This window comes from Opisthocomus hoazin, chromosome 1 (assembly GCF_030867145.1).
Source record: "Opisthocomus hoazin isolate bOpiHoa1 chromosome 1, bOpiHoa1.hap1, whole genome shotgun sequence".
NCBI lineage: Eukaryota > Metazoa > Chordata > Aves > Opisthocomiformes > Opisthocomidae > Opisthocomus > Opisthocomus hoazin.
In genome coordinates, this window is record NC_134414.1 from 142,004,702 (window position 1) to 142,024,194 (window position 19,493).

The window sequence follows — 19,493 nt, forward strand, 5'->3', positions numbered from 1 at the left end:
AAGTTCTGGTCAGGATCTGGCACAAGAGAGGCAAGACTTCAAATTAACCTTTCACAAGGGAACTGGGGCTTGCCAGTGGAACTGCCTTGTTGCTGAATGGGGCCTCACTGGGGGTGTATGGGAATGTAACAACTATTTGTAAAAACAGAGTGGTTGGAAGAACAGGGCAGTCTTAGGACCTCCTGTCAGGACAAGGTGGAAAGAGATTTTATATTTCAGGTGATACAGAATATGGCTGAAAAAACTCCATGAATCATACTCCTGGAAAAGCTCTCTTAACTCTGCTAGTTTTTGGTATGATTAGGTTTGCCTTTTATGGCTGCTTCATTAGCTTTAATGGATCCAACCCAAATTCTGTGTTTCACAGCCAGATTACTTAGAGTTTCTACCCAAATCCAATCTTCAAGGCTCAGATCCATCCTTAAATACATGGAGGTCAAAATTTTGGAGTATGCTGCAGTAGCTTCTTTAATATAGAGTTTAGTTCCAAGTATCATCCTCACTACCCCTACAACGGTAGTTAGGAACCAATTCCTATTTGTACTTTTCTACTACTCTCTTGCAAAGTATTGCAAAAAGTAGCATTGCAATATTTATCAGTATTAACCAAGCACCAGGGAAACGTCTGCAATTTCTGATACGCTCTTTTGTCCATTGCCCAGACCCATCAGGACCCCGAACTATGACTGTCTCTATTAGGACGCTTAGTCTTTTTTATGTATCGTTTGTCCAGCAAGCACTGAAGCAACTGGTTTGAAGACTTTCTGATAGCACAACTGGAAAAAAAATAGGAATACTATGGTTTTCTTGTTTTGGAATATTTTTTGAAAGGCTAAGTGCCAAAGGGGTTGGCAATTATTTACGCATATTACTTTGCTTTCCCAGTTTTCCTGTTCAAGAGGGGAAAAGAAACTTGTAGGTGGTGTTGTACATACCCCTCACTCAAAGGCAGTATTTTTGCAGGTTCCCAAGTTCACTTGTATTTCTTTTCAGGGGTGGCTTGTTTCAAGGCATTCCCATCATCTTGCACGTCTCTGGCCTCAAAGACCTTGGGGCAGAGGACTTCTTTTGCTTTCTTCCTCTGGACTATGGACACTGGCTGCAAACTCCTAATGTTCCCTGTGATTTTGATTTTCCAAATAGCTCTGTATTTGTTCCAGTGCTCCTGAGCAGTGACAGAAGTAATCAGTAGCTATCCAGCTTTCATAAAGCAATGTCTTGTTTTTTCTTTTTTTTTAAAATCTTTTTAGAAAAAAGCATCAAGCATAAAATGTATTGTAAAACAACACACAGTTTATACACCTCTGGCTGTTCAGACAGTTACTTTATGGAGATGTTGGTGGGAATAAAGCACTTCAGATCTTCCAGTGATACCCATTCTTCTTGCACTCTATCTTACATCAGTTATCGGGTGAAATATTAATGAATATTAAATCAGGGCAGTAGGCTTTATTGTTTGTTACCCAGGGCTCTTTTGTGAAGGCAGACAGGTATTATACAATATCCAAAAAGCAGAAACTTTGAAAAGCTGTCTGCATGCCTTGCATTTGTACTGAGAACCTGCGTGAATGATTCCTCTGTTGAATTTTCATTCCTGCAGAAAAAAAACTTCTTATCTGACCCATTTGACCAGAAATACCATCCCTCGCAAACCCAGAGAGATGCACATAACTTGTACTACATTGATACAGCAATCCTTGAACGTTCCTTGTGTCCATTTGTCAGAGGAGACAGTTTAATGTGATAACTGGAACAGTGAAGGTTAACGTCCAAATTTTTAAACTTCTCTTTTTAGAGGTGCAGTTTGTACACGCAGATTTCACCTAAGCTTTGGTATCTGCAAAGAGCTAAATGGAGGCAAAAAATGTAGATGATTAGTTACTAAATGTTTTGCAGCGCAACAGAGATATGAATTGGCCTATGATTTGTGCCTCCGTTCATTTGCAAAAATAAAAGGCTGTTGGCATAGTAATTAAATTAATTATTTTGCCCATCGGAAGAATGAAAGACTTCAGCAAACAAAGCCCTTAAAGTTTTGTTCTCGCATGCCCTGTCCACAGTTCTTAGCAAGTTTCATAATGGATTTTATCAGCATTAGAGCTACCTGTCATAACTACATAATTACAGCATGTAATTATATTATTACTTATTTACTCTAATTATGTAATTGCATGTAATTTGTGCAATTACATAACTCCTCAATCAGCTGAAAACTGCTTTAAAACCAGCCTGTGTTTGTAACAGTAAGGGAAACTGCCATGCATTAGACCATCTCCCTAAAGCAAGGCAATCTTTGGTGGGAAATTAAAGGTTCTGTTCTCCTGCCATTGCGGTCATTGAGACCACGAGCCTTTTAAACCAGGATAGTATCTTACAAGTATTCCTTTACATCTTGTTTCATCTGTGAATGTATCCCTCCTGAAAGGTAAATTCCTAATCTTAAGTCTCTCTTCAGGCTACTTGGGATCCCAGCGCCTCCACTGCAATCGAAAGCAAAATTCCCATCAGCATTATAAGGACAAAGTAGAAGAGACAGGTTGAGCAACACCAGCCTGTGATTTTTTGTGAACACTGATTTTCTTATTCATTTCTTCTAAAAGCACTTTTGTGTCACACCAATGATCTGTTATTGGTAATGTGACAAAGTATTTTAACTACTTCATTTTAAATAAATTTGCAGGTGTCAGCTTTTTTCTTTTTTGTTTTTTGTTTGAATTATTAAATAAAAGAAGCATTTACCAATTATTATGGCCATTTCCATGTTGTTACGAAAAATGCATTCCCCATTTTGAAAATTTCTACTTGTTTTGGTGGTTTTTGTTTAAAATATTGAAGTTTGAAAATTTAGTGCTTCCTTGAACTGGTGATGTTGTCTCTCTTCTTCCTACCTTCAGCCTCATGTTTTTGCCTGCTTTTTCCATTAGATACCCAGAAGTGGGTATTAAATTCAAAAGCAGCACTAGGAATAATGTCAAATGAGCCACTGACAAGCCTCACAATAGTGGTCATTCTGCCCGTGCTGCACGCTGGGCAGCCCAAGTGCTTTTCCCTCAGCATCCTTCTCTCTCTTGCCCCGCCGCTCGGCGTTGTGCCATGCTCCCACCTCGGGAGCAGAGGTGTGGTGTGAGCTGTGGCAGCACGGAGCTGCTCCCCGGGTTCAGGTCTCAGCGGTGATGCTGCAAGGTCCTGGCCAGAGTCACTCCATGAGGCTGTGACCCCCCAGCATAGCAGCAGGGACGGGGGACAAGCTCCCTCCTGGAGCCAGCGTTGCTTGCGTATAGTCCCTGGCACACCGCTGTGTGGCCTGAAAAGGGAGATTTTTTCATTTTAGCCAACCTCAGCAGAAGTAGCTGACTGTCAAAATAGCAAAAGTGTGAGCCAGGCAGAGTCTGCAGCGCCTGACAGCTGTGGGTCCGGAGCCTGGCTGCCCGTCTTTTCACACTGCGGGGCAGTGAGAGTTTGTCCCAGGGTTAGTTTGTGAACATAAAGTCATCTCACTGATGCCAAATCCTGGTGCGCACCCCGGTCTCACGTCCAACGTATTCTGTGGCCATTGCTGAGCAAACCACAGGGAACCCTGGCTCTAGAGGAGACAGGTCCGAAGGAAATACAGACAGGCGAGGTGAAGGTATTAAAAAAGTGCTGTAAGGAAAGGGGAATAGCATGCTGACAGCGGGCGGGCAAGGAGGAGCAGGGTTTGTAGAACAAGCTGTTTTTCACTGCTGTCGATTTTTGTCGAAGAATGTAATAAAATAATAGGTACTAAGAGGGCTGTTGACCTCGGCCCTTAAAATATAACTTCTTTGGAGAAGAAAAGAAGTTCTGACGTTCAGGATTCTTCTATTCTGTTTTCTGTTGTCTTTTTAAATTCTAGAGGCAGAGGTTTTCCCTGCTAATTTTTCTCTCTAGTCTGTTGATACTGCATCCGAGGATCACTGAACACTGTACAGGTAGGGAGAATGACCTAAACCAGAGAAATGTCAGTCCAAGTTAACATAAATGCTGCAGGACTTGGGTCGTCAGGAATAAACTGCAGGTCTTTTTCACATGTGCCCTGATGATTCATCCCAGACAATTTAAGACGTTTCCTCCCCCAGATGTCCACCATACCCTTCTGTTGCAATCATCAACCACAACAATAGCAGAGTGGGGAGGACAAGCGATGTGTTTGTTCGCTCCTGCGCTTCTGCAGTTCGCAGTCCAGAGTACTAATGTGAAAACTGAGGGCCATTGAAGTCACGCCAGTCTGAACTGCACTGGCTGAGGAGAGGGCGCAAGTACCGATTCTGTTCCCTCTTTATAGGTAGGATGGTATCAGCAGGGAGAAAGGGCACACAGCTAATAGGGGTGACCCCTTCAGCTGCTACAGCTAAATCTGCTGCAGTTCTTAAACTGGCTTGCTATAAATAAACTGTATTTTTAATGCTTCTTCATTATCATAAATTCTAGTTCAAGATCTAGTTCTAGATCTAGTTTCTGATCTGGCAGCTCACAGACTTGAAAATACTTATAGGACTTGTGCACCCAAATGCTCTGCTGGAATGGGGCATGGAGTTTATAACTTTTGGGAAGCTAATAATGGTCCCATTGTTAGGACTGATTTATTTTACTTTTTAAAACTGGCCTTTTTCCAACAACTAGCAGATGTTATCAAAGCAAAACTTGCAAGGATGAGATGTATGTACATATCACTGAGCTATGCAATTTTTTCTTAATTACTTTTAAAGACTGATATGATGCATGTGACTTTATGAGTAATTACTTACCATGGCAGTAATACCAAGAGCACTAAAGCTGGCTGCTAAAGAAGATCTGAGGTCTCTCTGACAGGCTGATTTCCTAGGAAATACAATGTTGGTTTTGTCTGCAGTTGGGTTTTCATAAAATAAGCAATTAAAGAAATATGCCTAAGTAGATGATTTACTGCTCCCATTTTTTGTTGAGCTCGAAATAGAAGAGCGAGAATGCAGCTCTCTGCATCCTTCCACATGCACGCAGGCCCTGTTGGGAGTTCAGGGCTTCGGTTTAGGTGCGCCAGGTCCCAGAGAAAATCCTTTTTATGCATCAAGGCCTGTCTCAAATTCACAGAGGATCTCAGAGCTATTGAGTGATGATACAGAGTCACTAAAATAGAGCTGGAATTGTGCTTTGCACAGGTTCAACCATTGATTGGGTATATGAGGGGAGGTCCCTCTCCCCTCATATACCGAAGTGTTCTCCAGTTTTACATTTACAGAATATATTGAAGTGTTGCTGTTTTTGCTGCTGCTAGGTATTGAATGATTTTTCTATTCCTGCTTTTCCTGTTCTTCAAAAATAACATTCATTTCTGTAGGTAGTCCATTGCTACTTTTGCTTCTCTGTGCAATTTTGCCTCTATGTTATTATCTTAAAGAAGTGCTGAACACCTCCCCCTTCACTTCATAAAATAAGCAATTATAGTAATGTGCCTAATTAGCTGATTTCCTGCTCATTTGAGTGTTCCTCAAAGCATGAAAAGTTGGCATCACATGTGGACTTTGCATCCTTGCACAAAGCTCCCATTCCACAAGAGAGCTGAGCATCTTCTTTCCTACTTCGAGGGCTCGGCATCTGCTAGAAAGGGGCTCTTTCGTCCGCCGTAAATAGTTCAGTTGGCCTGCTTGGCTAGGTGATGTCTGAGGTATGGGTAAATAAAGGGAAAGGTGGTTTGGTACCTCATTGTAGAAACTTGAGGTTTTAGTGGCTTTAGGTTTGTATACATTCTTTCCAGACAGGCAAAATTAATTATCCTGTTGCTGCTTCAATGGAAACCACAGATCTGATCCTGCCTCCTTAGAAATTATGCTATTAGCTGGAGCGGCAGAAAGATTGGTATCAGCGGCAGGTGCTGCAGCACAAGCAGGTTTGCTGTGTGTAGGGAGGGTATGGTGATAACCTCCATCCCCCTCGACAACTCGGTGAGGGACCGACCATGCCATTGCGCAGTGCCCTCGTCCATGCTGCCTCCATGTTCAGCCCATCAAGTCCTTGTTAACTCCTAAAGGAAGAGTTCTTAGCACCAAAACATCCCCATCTTTTTTCCTCTTTCCTTGGAAAGCGCTGCGGAATAAAAAGCTGTAATGTAACTGCAAGTTACAGAGTGGAGCCTGGAACTCCCCAGAAGTATATTCATTGAGATTTGGTTTTTCCACCCCCTGAGGTCTGGAATCAGTGGTTTGATACTACCCAGCACTAGTCTTTTTGCACCATCTGGTATTGTGGCTCAGTTGTGAGCTTAGCTTGATTTCCTCTGTGCTTGAAAGCTTTGGCCACCTGTCTGCTGGCCGGAATTTAGGCTTTGAAGACTGATTTTGCTACAAAGATGGGTTCTGCCTTGATAATACAGTGTAGTCACAGCCTCGTTGTCCTCCTTCCAACTTCAGTTCATTCAATTTGCAAATGAAAATAAATGAGCTGAGTTGGGTTCCTGTTTGTTTGCTGCTGGCCTTAAAAACTCGAGGAGGGGTCTGGACATGAGGCTGTGTTCCTTGAAACTTGCATATCTCCACGAACATGGAGTGGAGGTGTTCCAGCTGGAGCGCCCTCAAGCCGAGCAGCTCTGCTGGCAGGACACGGGCTGCGGTTCCCCGCTGGAATCCGTTCCTGCCTTGACCTGCCAGAGGCTGGAGCTGTTAACTTTCCAGGCAGTTTGCAAAAGCCATCTTTTATCCCTTTGTTAAAGAAGCATGTGGCCTGAGATGGGTCTGTGTGTGGGCAGACCTTTATTCTGTGATTTCAAATGATGGAAAGGCTGTGCGAGGCACTGGAGAGGCACCTACTGTTGTGCTTAAAATCCTGGCAGTAACGGAGCCTCAATTCTCCTGGGACTGGCTTTGCCTAATGAAAACTGGACCTTAACTGAGGTCACAGATAGTGATAAGAAGTTGAACCCCAGAGGAGCGATGTGATGAGCAGATCTCAAAGCGCGTAAACTGAGTTAATTCGATTTAGCACTGTGGGAGAAGCAACAAACACAGAAGACTTCAATGCCGCTTGAGAATATTATTGCAACATTTGAAAACGGTTATTGTTCTTTGTATTACACTGGTACTAGGCTTCTGGCTTCTTGAATGGGAAAGAGACTCCAAAATTGCCCACAGCCAAGGCAGATAACTGCAGATGCTGAGGAAAGGAGGGACTACGGGTTTGCCCGAAGACGTAAGGGCAATTAGTGGAAGACCAGGGAGATGACTCTGAGATTGTTGCCTTACCAGGAACACCATTTAAAAGTAAAGAAGAGTAACTTTGGTTGGACTGAAAACGTAGCGGTGAGATTCTGCAAGAAGTAAAACAGGGAAAGGCTACAAAAAATGTAGTTCTGCTTCTGAGTTCTCGCAGTTCAGAGGCAGCAGGATTTGGGGAAGTTAGGTGCAATGTTACTGTGAGCTTGTTTTACAAGGTGTTATAGACATGATGAAGTTACTTATTTTCTGTATCTGTCATGGGCAGAAAAATCCACCGGCCCAAATTACTCTGCATGGCTGTTTCTGAATTTGTATAACTTTGGTCTCATTGTGCCATTTATCTTTTGGGATCAGCTTTATGAGATTTGTGTCAGGTTTTCCTATTTGGCTGCAAGGCTAGTTCACGGACTCTTCTCTCTTTTTAATGCGGTGGATGTGTGTATGATAAAAAGCTAAGATTGCATCATCTTTAATAAAAGAAAAGATATATAGCCTAAAGAAATCAGATTAGTTGTAGAGAATGAAATCAATCAGGTTGGCAAATTGTATCTGTGGGACAAAGTGCAAAATGTTTGTTTCATACAGTATTGAACAAATTTGTTGAGAAGATGGTTAAAAATGCTCTACAGGAAAAAAAAAGGGGAACCATTTTGTTCAATTTAAATGACATTGATGTATTTTTTACACCATAAAAGCTTGCAATATTACCAACAACAATCCCTGATAAAATACTTTACACAATTGTCTCACAGGGCATTTTGAGATAAAAGTATATATCGGAGATTGTAAATTGGCTGCATCCAATTTATATATAATGGAACCCACTGCAGCCATCCTATGAAATTCAATAGATCAGGAATCACATTACACTTCTGTGAGTTTGGGGTAGTAGCAGCTTTAAAGTGTCTCCAAAACAATCAGGCAACTTGAAATCATATTTGATGAACCCTGTGTGTTTTATACACATGTGATTAAAATGTTTTGTCTCTGGTTTTTGTTTTGCTGGGTGCTGCTGAAGGAAAATTGTAACTCTGGGTTTGCGAAACCGATCATCTGCTTGTTCTCAAGAGAAAATGCATGTTAATTGAACAGAGCAAACGATATTTAAGTGCTGGCCTGAAAAAGACAAAGCAGATCTGTATAGAAGATCCATTTCAGTATTTTCCTAGCAATGTGAGCAAGAGAGCTAAATGAAAATGTCGTATAGGCAGACAAAGGTTCACAAAGTACCATGGTGGGGGTTGTTTTTTTTTTAATTGAGCTATGCTTGCAACCTCTGAAAACAGCGCACAGTAAACATGAATCTGAATGAACAGACATTTCGCCTCAAGGGCCTGGTTTTGCTGGTTTCCACCTATTTCTTGAAGAGAATAGAAGTGCTCCATGCTTCCCAGCAGTCAGGTTGCACCCTGTGGGATCTGCCTCTCTCCCAGCCACCGCCAGACCTGCCAAGGGCCCTCTCCTTGGCCGTCATGTCTGCGCAGGCAACGAATTGTGCTCGCCGTGTGGAGGAACGTCCAAAACCCATGGGCAAACATTTGAACAGAGCGAGCGATTTGAGGGCAGGCTGATAGCGTTCAGGCCCGTGAGGCTGAAAGGTGGCCGTTGTTTGGTGTTTTGTCAAGAGACACTTCAAAAAGAAACCTAGATCTTTTTCCTGTCCTCTGACTGTTACTCGAGTATGTGCACTTGTTCACATGCACAGTAGATGCATGATCACATCATTGCTTAAAAAACCAGTTTTGTATGGCCCGTTGGTGACAGGTAATACTTTTTATTAATTCTAAAATAAAAAGTCGTTCTTTAAATTGTGCTTTCACACTGCACCATATGCAAAATACATCAGAGTCAAAATGGGCGCAAAGCAGGAACGTTCAGATCAGGATTCCCAATGCCTTGGCTCTGGCAGATTCCTAAACCAGAACAACTGCGCTGCAATCAGCGAAGCTCTGCCTGTGTAAAGCTGAGAGCAAGGTCAAGTCCTGAGCCTCTAAAAAACGAGTCTCCAGCTGAGTCTTTGTATTTCCCAAAGATTCTGTTACACCAAATTGAAGCTAAAGCTAGGAAATGGACAGTACTTGCAAAATACAAGGTGACAAGACCAGACAATTAAAGTTAAATGTGAAAAAACCCCATAAATTTCACAAGTATGCACCGGAGTCCTGTGCTACAGAAGATATGAAGGAGAGGTCATAGTTTGGAGCTTAACCATGGAGTTTAGACCCTGATCAACTGGATCAAACCAGCACTTACATTGATGAAAACGAGTAAATATTTGTGGTGCCCTTACCAGCAGAATGGTAGGTATGTCTCTAAGGAGCAGATGTCTCTGTCCCCAGCAGCAGCATGATACTGTAGGGTATGTTGACATTGCAGTGGGATTAGTGTCGTTGGCTTTTGTCTGGAGTTGGGTATCTGGAGTGTGCCTGCTAGCATATTTTGCGAAAGAAAATAAATATTAAAAGAAGAGCAGGAGAAGGGGGGCTTCAGCGTGCTCGTGCAAGCAGTATGGTAGTGTGCAGGTAGGAATGGCAAGGGGCTGGGAAAGCATTGTAATTCCATGCACTTTAAACTCGGCCAGCAGGAAGCAGAAATACCATCACCATTCAGCTAGGCGTGAGCCAGTCTGGCAAACGAGTGGGGAGTTTGCTTAGATGATGTTGGGAGCAGCAGGGGAAGGAGAGGGAGAAAGAAGTTAGAGCTGGGGGTGTTCTGGTGGCGGTGGTGGGGCTGAGCTGCTCGCTCTCCCTTGGCAGGGCTGCCCTCCATGGTGAGGTGCTACGAGGGGCTGCTCTCGGCACGGGGGCAGCCGAGCCTGCGGGGATGGAATAGCAGCACCGCAAGGAGCTGCGAGGGAAGAGACAGAGATCTGCCAGGTGCCTCAGCGCAGAGGCTGCCATTGCATTACACCGTGCTTCCCCCACCGAGACAGCTGGAACTAAACCAGAGCCTCCCATGCTGCCATTAAAAGGTTCTTTTTTTAAGGACATGTGCACCTAAAGTCAGAATATTGAAACCATACCCATGTGCATGAAGTTACTAAGCCAGTGATTCATTGCTGTTTCAAATCTCTATCTAGCCACAGTAAATTTCTGCTCAGTAGTGACAGTCTGTGTCCACATGCAGGCTATGATTTACAGTTCTGCATTTTCTATCAACAACATCTGTTTAACAAAAGAAAAAAAAAAGAAGACAAGAACATTTATTTTTTGATCTCTGTACCAGATGTTGTTTCGTTATGCACAAGATCCAGGGATTATATCAGAAATAATTTAATTATTTTAAATGAATAATCTGAAGTGTTTTTCCTAAAGCATGTCCCATAACCACTAACAACATAAAAATGTAGGAATGTGGAAGAATAAACTTGTGGTTTGCACAAGTCTATAATTATATCTATTTTAATGGCACAAATATTAAGCACCAGATCCTAGCTTCAGATGGTAATGTTGGGATTCTTGAAGATTTGCGAAGGAGAACATCGATTCTCAGGGTTATGCTAGAGATAAGGTGGCAGAGAGTGATTGAAACAGAAGAAGAAATCAGCAGTTGAGAAATGAACATGTGCCACAGGGAAGGGAAGACACGAGAGTCTTCCAGGAGAGTGGTGCTGGGGTGGGGTACAAGCACAGGCCCTCCAAGTGCACGGAAGCTGTGCCGTGCAACTCTCCTGTGTCCTTGGCCGGCCGCGGTCCTTGCACGCCTGGGGGTCCCCGGGGTTCCCACCTGGAGGGGGGTTGGAAGGTGCAGTCTTGGTGCGCTGGTGGCAGAGCTGCTTAGGTGGTTTTGGCTTTCCACCTCCCGGGGTGAAGTTGCTCGGGGCCGAAGCAGGATTGCTTCCCTCGACACGCTGGCTGCGCTCTTGCTGACGCGGCCCAGGTCGTGGTTGGCCTCCCTCACTGTACGGGCACACCGCTGGCTCGTGTGCGTAGCATTTGCATATGGCTTTGCCCGCAACAATAGTGTGAGATTGCATTCAAACTTATGGTCTTGACTGTGAAAAAAATCATTTTCATGTTTGTTTCCATGGCTTGGAGGTAGATGCCAAGACCCTGAGGTGTGTTTGATAAGCAGAAATTTTGGGGTGTTTGTTCTTGGAGAAGCAGGGTCCTTTGCAGAGTTTCAAGCTGAGTATCGAAACTGCCAAATACAGCGTCCAAGAAAATTCTTCGCAGTTTGAGCTTTATTTTCATTCCTCACCGTAATTTTTGCAGGCATATCACAAGCGGGAATGCTGATACTGAAACACTAGACATTTAATAACTGACTGGCCTGGATTTCTTGAAGAAGTCACAGTTATTCAGAATTATGGTGATAGGTTCTGCTGCAGCCCTTAGAAACATTCAGCCAAGTTAAAATGAAAGTAAATGCATCAATGATGCTGCTAAAGCAGGCGGTGGGTCTGTGTTACGGTTCCAAGCTTCTTTTTGGGGGAAACAGATTTCTATATTTTTCCGTGAGCTGTGGAAGCTGTTAGTATGCATCAATCCAGCATTAGACCCAGCCAGACCTATCACTTTTCCTGTTGCATAAAGATTTATCTGTAATTGCCAAGGTTTATTTTTATTTTCCTTGAATTACTGTTGTGGATGCATATAGATGCATAACAATTCCTAATTTCCCTCCCTATATTCTTGTACAGCACAGATTGCTTATCAAATACAGTCTAAACATTAAAGTGTCAAACAGGATTTGCAGAAAGCTATTTGGGTTTGTAGTTCAGGATGAACGTTTATCAAATTGTGGATTAGCTGAATCATGCACTGAACCAAATTATTATTGTCTGTGATTAAATCACAAAGTGGTTATTGCTCTGTGTCATCTAAAGCACAAGATAGTTTAAATCTTTAAAATCCTTTCTTAAAGTCTGGTCCTAAAGGTGTGCAGTTATGTAGCTCTGTCCCTAGGAAGAAAAATAATAACTTGCAAAAGGTCATTTGGACTGATCACTCTCTGCTTATATGGGCAGCAGATCTGGGAAGGAAATGGACGGACTTATTTACATTTCAGGCATACAGAATAATTTCTCAGTAAATAGATCTCTTTGTACCCGTCACTAAAGTATTTATTCAAGGTGCTGGCTCAGAAAAGGGGAGTGAACGGCCTGTTCGTTCTCGTGCCTGGAGGGAGACGAGCTGCCAGCCCAGGAGCCGCAGTGCCAGCGGTCTGTTTGCCTCCATGCTGAGACACGGGTCCCAGGACACAGTGGTGTCGCAGAGGGTGAAGCCGTGCCGTGCATCCCCGCAGTGCTGCTCCTCGTGCCTGCCAGCCACGGGGTGACTGGCGGTGGCTGCCCTCCGTGCCCGTGCAGCAGGGTTTTACCACCCCAGTGGGCACTGGAGAGGCTACAGTCTCCCGAAAGCTGTAGGAGGCTCTCACTGGGCTGCTGTGGTGGTTACTGTTCATTGCATGCCAACGAAGATGTGTTGCAGGACGAGCAGCCCGGTGCAGCACACCAAGGTGCTGGTAGCAAACCTTCGTGGTGACGTCCACGCTCCTCTTCTGCACCCTTCAGTGAGCATCTAGCTGAGGAGCAAAGAGGGCTTTAAGCATACCTGTTTTCTCAGCCTTGCTATTAGGTAACGAATAACCCTCCTGATGGGCATCACTTGCCTCGCTGAGTCACCAAGGAGTGAGCGATCTGTGCCAGACGGGGCCACGGCGGGCTGGGGGATGCGGAGCCCCCTCTCCTGCTCTGGTGGGTGCAGCTGGGGAGGTCACAACCCAGGAGGAGTCATGAACAGTCATCACCACTTTTCTTTTTGAACAGATAGGAGCGAAGTCCTGCAACGGCTTGTTTTCATGTGGCAACAAGGGGTCACGGGGGTGGAAAGGGCTAGGAGTCACTGCAGGAGAGTCTACTAGAGGAACCAAAGTCTGGTGCAGCTGACAGTGGCATGGCACTCTGAGCCCCTGGCAGTGGCACGGGCAGAAAGCATGTGTTAGGCTGCCTGCGCTCCTCTGCTTCATCCCCCTTGTCCTACTCTTTGACCTATTTTCTCTCATTGTTATCTAGTAATCTATTTTTCAAAGGCTCAGCCCTGTCTTTCCTGCTGGTTGCAGCTGATCCATCTCGCTGCTAGCCTGTGAAACCAGCACCTCCTAAAGAAACATCCCTCTGCCAATTACTCTGGAGGCATGGATTCAGCTCAGCATGAGAGCTTGATTGAAGCCAGTTGGCTCTGCCAACAGGACAGGGATGGCTCGAGAGAGACTTTGTACAAAGTATAGAAACTCTAAACAAATTTCTTCGGTCTTTTCTCCACCCATGCTCAACTGGAGCTAGCGAAGTCAGAAAAATGGCAATGTTTTACTGAAGGGAGGACTTAGCCCGTAGCTCTGCCCTCCCCCTGGAAAGCCCACAGAAGGGAAGGAGAATGTTGCACAGAAAAATCCGGGAGCCAAACACAGACTTTTGCTCTGAGCGTGCCTCTCGGAGAAGAAGGGCTAGAGGTTTCTCAGACACGGGCAGCAAATCCTCCAAGCCTTGTGATTTCTCAGGCATGCGCTGTCGGCGCATCGCAGTGACAAGTGCCCAGAGTACCTTGCAGGGAGGTGTTTGCCCCGGCTGCGCTGTGATTCCCGCTGGAGCCCAGCCAGCCGAGGGGGGAGGACGGAGGGAGTGAGCGTGCTGGATCGCCACATGAAATGTCTGCTCTGCTCGTGTGCAGTCTTTTTGGCCAGCAGCCCTTTGGCTGGCCCCACCTGCCTTTTTCCCTTTTTTTTTTTTTCCCAGTTTCCCCCCAGCTGGACTGACGGAGTGGAGGCTGCGGCTCCTTTCTGTCCCTGCAGCCTTCCTGTCTGGCTGACTCTCTGCCCTGGACGCAGATGTATATGTAAATGTGAATTCTGCGAGGCACACATTATGCTTGCAGAGGGAGCGTGGGGCGGGAAGATGCCATGATCCGTAGGTGGGCTGCTGCGGTTGGGCTGCAAATAGCTGCTGTCCTGTGCAACAACAAAATAACAGCAACAACATACTGCTTTCAGCCCCGGTTGTTTAGAAAGAGGAGTTCAGTACATTTTAACAATTAATTCTGTGTCCAGGTGGCTACTTTGTTTTAAAGCGTCCCATCCACATACCTCACCCTTTGTGAGCTCATGGATGCTCGAGTTCTGTCGCCTTGCGCTAGCCTGGTGCCTCTTGATTGAGTCCTGTGACGGCTGTTTGCAGAGGTTTGCCCTGCTGCCTGCCACCCTACCTCCCTCGTCCACATCGTCGCTCGGTTCCAGGCCAGGTTCAGAATGTCTGAGTGAATGCTATCCTGGGCAAAATGGCTGAATTTCTAAGAGTAACAGCTAAGGTGTGACATGTAACACCCTGCAAAGTCCTATCCCCACACCAGTCAAAGAAGGTGAAGCAGGAGTGCACCTGCAGCATAGTCGAGGCACGTTACAGCTTAAACATGTGTTAGTTGGTCAAGGTGAACCCTGGACCAAGCCCATAAACATTTAAGCCCCAGAACAAATGTTTTGGGTTGTACAAACATGTTAACTACCTCCAGTTAATTGGCAAGCAATTACCTTGAAGTAAAAATAGCTTTCCCATAGCTGAGCAGTCACAGAGTGCCTGTCCCCCCATGAACACTTACAGACCACTAAAATTTTCAGCAGAGGAGCCGTGTCTGGTTTGCCTTCTGGATCCTGGCAGGTTTGTGATCAAAAGTTTTTTGTCCCCAGCAGCAGTTGCTGTTTGTTTGTGGTATAGACTCAGCTAACAGGGCTGTGTTCCAGAGCTAATTTTCATGCTGCACTTCAATAAAGTTCTGCAGTTCATAATGCAATGAAAAAAACAAGATCATATTGACCAGCAAAGGCATGCAGTTCGGCAAGGGAGTATACCTACTGTGTACACCATGATGGAACTATCAGTGAAGGCTAGGTAAGTGTTTTTAACTTAAAGACGGGTTGGCAGGCTAGAGTGTGTTCCCTGTTGACATACTGAATTTTTAATCTTTCCGATACTTTGCATGACAAATATGCGCAGCTGGACTGGATTTCATTAGCTGTATATGCAGTTGAGAACCAAGAAGCAAAGTCCTGCCTGCACCCAACACAGGACTTGGGCCTACCAAGCAAGAGACCTGTGGTCAGCTGTTCGACCTGTTGCCTCTCTGCTGGCAGGAAAAGCTAGAGAAGTCAGTAGCATCTTTTCATGAGGTCTCCAGTCCGTGCAAACCCATCAACTTCTCTTAGAACTTGGATCAAGTCCTTGCTTGATCCTCCACAACATTTTGGCAAAAAATGCCCGGATCTTCTTGGTCTGTAACTAAACCACAACTAGGTTTCTTTCTTTGGGGGAGATTATTACAGTATCGCTGGGAAGGCAAAGCTGGGCACACGCGAATGAGTGGAGTCTGTCATTGAGGTCCTGTTACTCTGGGGCTCGTGGTGGCCGAGGTGACCTGGCACGTGGTTCACGGTGGTTCCAGCTGGAGAGCCACCACCAGCACCACAGCGTCGCATGGTGGTGGCGAGGTGCTGTGTGGTCTGTCCCTGTCCTCACCTGCTCCTGGTCATTCCTCTTCCCAGGAGGTGCAGTGTTGTGCCGAGGAGAGGGAGGCAAGCAGGTGACATCAGGAGCCTCAAGAGAGGCAAGCCCACCGAGCCAGGATGTCTGGCATCTGCATAGATTTGTGTGGTGTTCCTCTGGACGCTGCGGTGCAGTGGAGGGTCAGTCCGCAAAAATCTTTCCAAGGCAGTCGGCGGTCTCAAGGCAGAGCGTGCTGGAGGAGTGAGGGAGTGGTAGATGGAAAACAAAACTAGCGAAGTGCATTGCACAATCCTGGCAGCACTGCTTGGCAAACACAAGAACGGCAATGATGGAGTCTCAGGTTGCTCTTCCTGTGCAGCCTGGCTTTAGAAGCTTTGGAATGACGATGGAGCCATGCCAGAAAGGGCTCCTGGCCCCTCAGCTGGCTCCTGTGGCCATGTGGCCTTGTGTTTGGTGTCCTCAGGTGCTTCAAGCAGGAGAAGCTGTAAGGGGTGCAGATAGCAGAGCTTTCCAGGAAACATTCAGATACAAGTGCAGCTCTGTTCACTGTAGCTCCTTTGAATTAACTTTCTGTGCCTGTAGTGGCAGACGAATTTGCTGGCAAACATTTTGCAAAAGAACCGGCATCGATCCAGAAAGGCACTGTGCACAGACTAAGCTTAGTATAAATGAGTACACCTGTGCTTAATGCTAGGCACGTGATGAATGCTCTGCTAGATCCTAGCCAAAATAAATTTAAAATAAATATCGGAGCATACTCATGGAAGATGAATGCTGGTCTTGTAAGCAGCGACGCGTGCAGCAGAAATAGGAGTCTGCTGCTCCGGGTGTCCGCTGGGGATATCCAGCAGGGAGGGTCACGTGCGCTCCTTTCGAGCTCACCAGCGGAGCTGGTGAAAACAGGTTTTGATTTGAATGAGTTATGACCCATTGAAAACGGCATCATGCGTAACCAAAGTAAATTGTCATAATGAGATCACGAGGCTCAAAAAGTGGGCAACGAGGAAAGAGGCCTCATTCCACCAGCGCACACGGCTGACTGAGCCCCTGGCTGCAAAATGCGGTGGAGGGGCACGGTCTTATTCCCTCAACATCTTGCTGGTTTAGCGACAGGACCAGAGGTTGCACAGCCGGGCAAAAACTCGTTAAAAGTTTTGAGTTAAAAACAAGAAAACAAGCCAATATTCTTATGGCTTTGATTTTAGTCTTATGCAGGGTAACAGAGGGGACGGGGCTAAACAGAGATAGTGGAAAAACATGAATACCGTAAGTGCCTCCACGCTTACCGAGGTTTAGCTTGGTTGTTTCTAGACCGTGTTGCTATAGGAGGGGAGGGTTTGGTGATCAGAGCAGAGCACTACGTAGTTGAAAGCAGCTCTGTCTAGGACGGCAATAAAGCTGTGTTCCCTTGGCGCATCCCGGGGCTCTCAGCTCTGCCAGGCCAGCCGGTGTGGACCCTGCTCACATACGGCTGCCCTGGGCTGCCCAGCTGTAAATACTGCAGAATCATCGCTGGCTTTTCTGTTTTCCTGGTGAGGCAAAGTCTGAGATGACAGTAAGTTCAATGCACTTAAAACTTTACCAAATAGCAAGCTCAGACATCAGAAGTAGCATAGCTCTTGCCTACCAGGCATCCTGTGGGTGGACATCTGGAAAGAACTCCTTTTCTTTCCTGCCTTTCTTTCCTCCCTTTTTTTCCCTCACTTTTTTCCCCTCCCTTATTTTCCTCCCTTTCTTTCCTCTTCTTCCCTCCCTTTCTTCCCTCCTTTTCAATACAGTGCTGTTTGTGTGGGGCCAGTCACGGCACAGGAAACTGGAAGAAACACGCTCCGACTCCTTCTGTTTCCCTTCTAAAGTTACCGAGCACACACGTCCGTAGAGGCCCGTTGCACAACACCGTGCACATGATCTAACCACATCCTCCCACCCCCCCAAGGTGGAGGGCAGAGGTGCGTTGGAGCAACGCGTCGCCAGCTATGGGACCCGCTTCGTTTGTCTCGTGCCTTAAGGCAAACCGGGTTGCTTGCCACACTTCCGTCCCCTCGTGTCTGTTATGTTTTACACAGAAATATCTGTGCCCCCGAGCTGTGGAGACAATTCAGGCTCATGCTAATATGCAGCACCTTCCTGACTCATATCATCTATTTACAGTATATTTATCATGATGAAATTCATAGCTGGAGTCCATGAATAGAGCAGCACCTGATTCAGTGCGATGTGGTGCTTGCTCCGTAGCAGGTTAGCCTGTGGCCGTGGGGTTGTGCTTCCATCTACCTAAGGCGTACAATCTGAATAGTACCCTGAGGCCTAAGCCGTTCCCAGAACCCCAAATCTTTTGTTGTGGGCAGCTGAATTCAATCTGAGGTCCCTCTGCTCTTGCAGTAGGCGTGCTTCAGGCCAGTCTGGAGAGGACTTTGGCTTATCTTGTTTTCCTGGTGTTGGCTGGCTGACACTGCTGCAAGGACAGCCGAAACAGGTGGAGGCCAGCCAAGCTGAAGAGACAGTGGGGAAGTGTGTCCCTGCATACACTTAGGAGCAAAGCACGGGGAGGGGAGCACTCGGGCTCTCCTGGTGCTGCTGGACCAGGGAAGTGTCCCCAGAGCTGACCCAGTGGGCGTTTCTGCATGCCAGAGCCGTGGAGGAATGTGCCAACACTGCCCACGCTGCAATACGGGTGCAGCTGTGAGGAACCAAGATTTTGCAGTTGGTGCTGGCTTTGTAGCCAGGGAGAACCAAGAGTAAAAGTGCTTATGTTAAGTACTTTCTGTATTTACTACTTCTTAAGCTCACTGGCTGCGTCATCCATTGAGTAGAAGTCCTTCGGAGTTTTCATTCTCTAGTCTCAGCTTTGTAGCACTGCATAAACCCCTACTAACATTACTAATTTTTCTAATACCCATGCAGGAGAAGAATTTGGACTGGTTCCCTCGGATGAGAGCCATGTCCCTGGTTAGCAATGAAGGTGACAGCGAGCAAAATGAAATGAGGAGCCTGCAAGAGAGGCTGGAGTCAACCATGAGCCTTGTAAAACAACTTTCCAGTCAGCTTGCTGAGCTCAAGGAACAGGTAGGTGCCCTGCAGTGGGTAGCAACTGGAGTAGGTGTGGGTGAACGCGCTAGCTTTCATCAGATCACAGTCAGGACAGCGTTACAAAAGAGACTTCTGTCTTACGAAGATGTTGTGTTTCCCTCCAGTAAGCTTTCTGAGCAGATACGCTGGTAGGGGTTTGCAATGAAATTGTACTCCATTAGCAACAGCAGAGAACAGGTAAGGAGAAAAGCCAGGGAAGAATTAGTTATGAAATCCTCCCAGTGAGTGTGTGGGGACAGAGGGAAGACTGCAGGAGTGATGACGGGCTTTGCCTATGCAGCGACTGCATAACCCGACAGTACAGAAGGCGTAGCATCAGGAATAGCTGCGTACTGAAGGGAATCAGTCGAAAAGCTTTCTGAATCTGCCACTGGGATTTTTTCGCCCCCCACTAAGAATACCAACAATGTTGCGAAAACAATTTGCCAAGCCTGTTGCTTTGCTTGTGTCACCCTTGTCTTCGTGCCCTCGCGCTGCTCCCCCTTCTCTCCTGTACGGAGCACAGCGCTGACCTCCCTGCAGCTCTTCTCCTGCCTAAACCACCTTACGTGTTTTTCTCTCACTTCAGGATGAAAAGGCCAGCTCCTTTTTTCGCTGAAATTGCTGGTCACCTCTGGTTTGCTCATTACAATTTCAGAAAAGCATCTTTGTGTTTTCTTTATGGGAAGCACTTCAGTGGCATCACCATAGTTATCTAATTATCC

General features: G+C 46.0%; 1 protein-coding gene across 6 annotated transcripts in view; it reads left to right on the forward strand.

Moving 5' to 3' along the window:
• The window catches only part of ITPR2 (inositol 1,4,5-trisphosphate receptor type 2), a 282,946-nt gene that overhangs the window by 249,778 nt on the left and 13,675 nt on the right, over window positions 1-19,493 (forward strand). For 4 of the 6 annotated variants that reach the window (XM_075439325.1, XM_075439332.1, XM_075439339.1 and 1 more), the window contains one exon: window positions 18,604-18,765. The exons of 1 other annotated variant lie outside the window; for it this stretch is intronic. In XM_075439325.1, coding sequence (XP_075295440.1) covers window positions 18,604-18,765 — 162 coding nt within the window. Of the gene's footprint in view, window positions 1-2,455; window positions 2,674-18,603; window positions 18,766-19,493 lie in introns of those variants that run through there. One more of the 6 variants, XM_075439357.1, reaches the window with a different exon arrangement.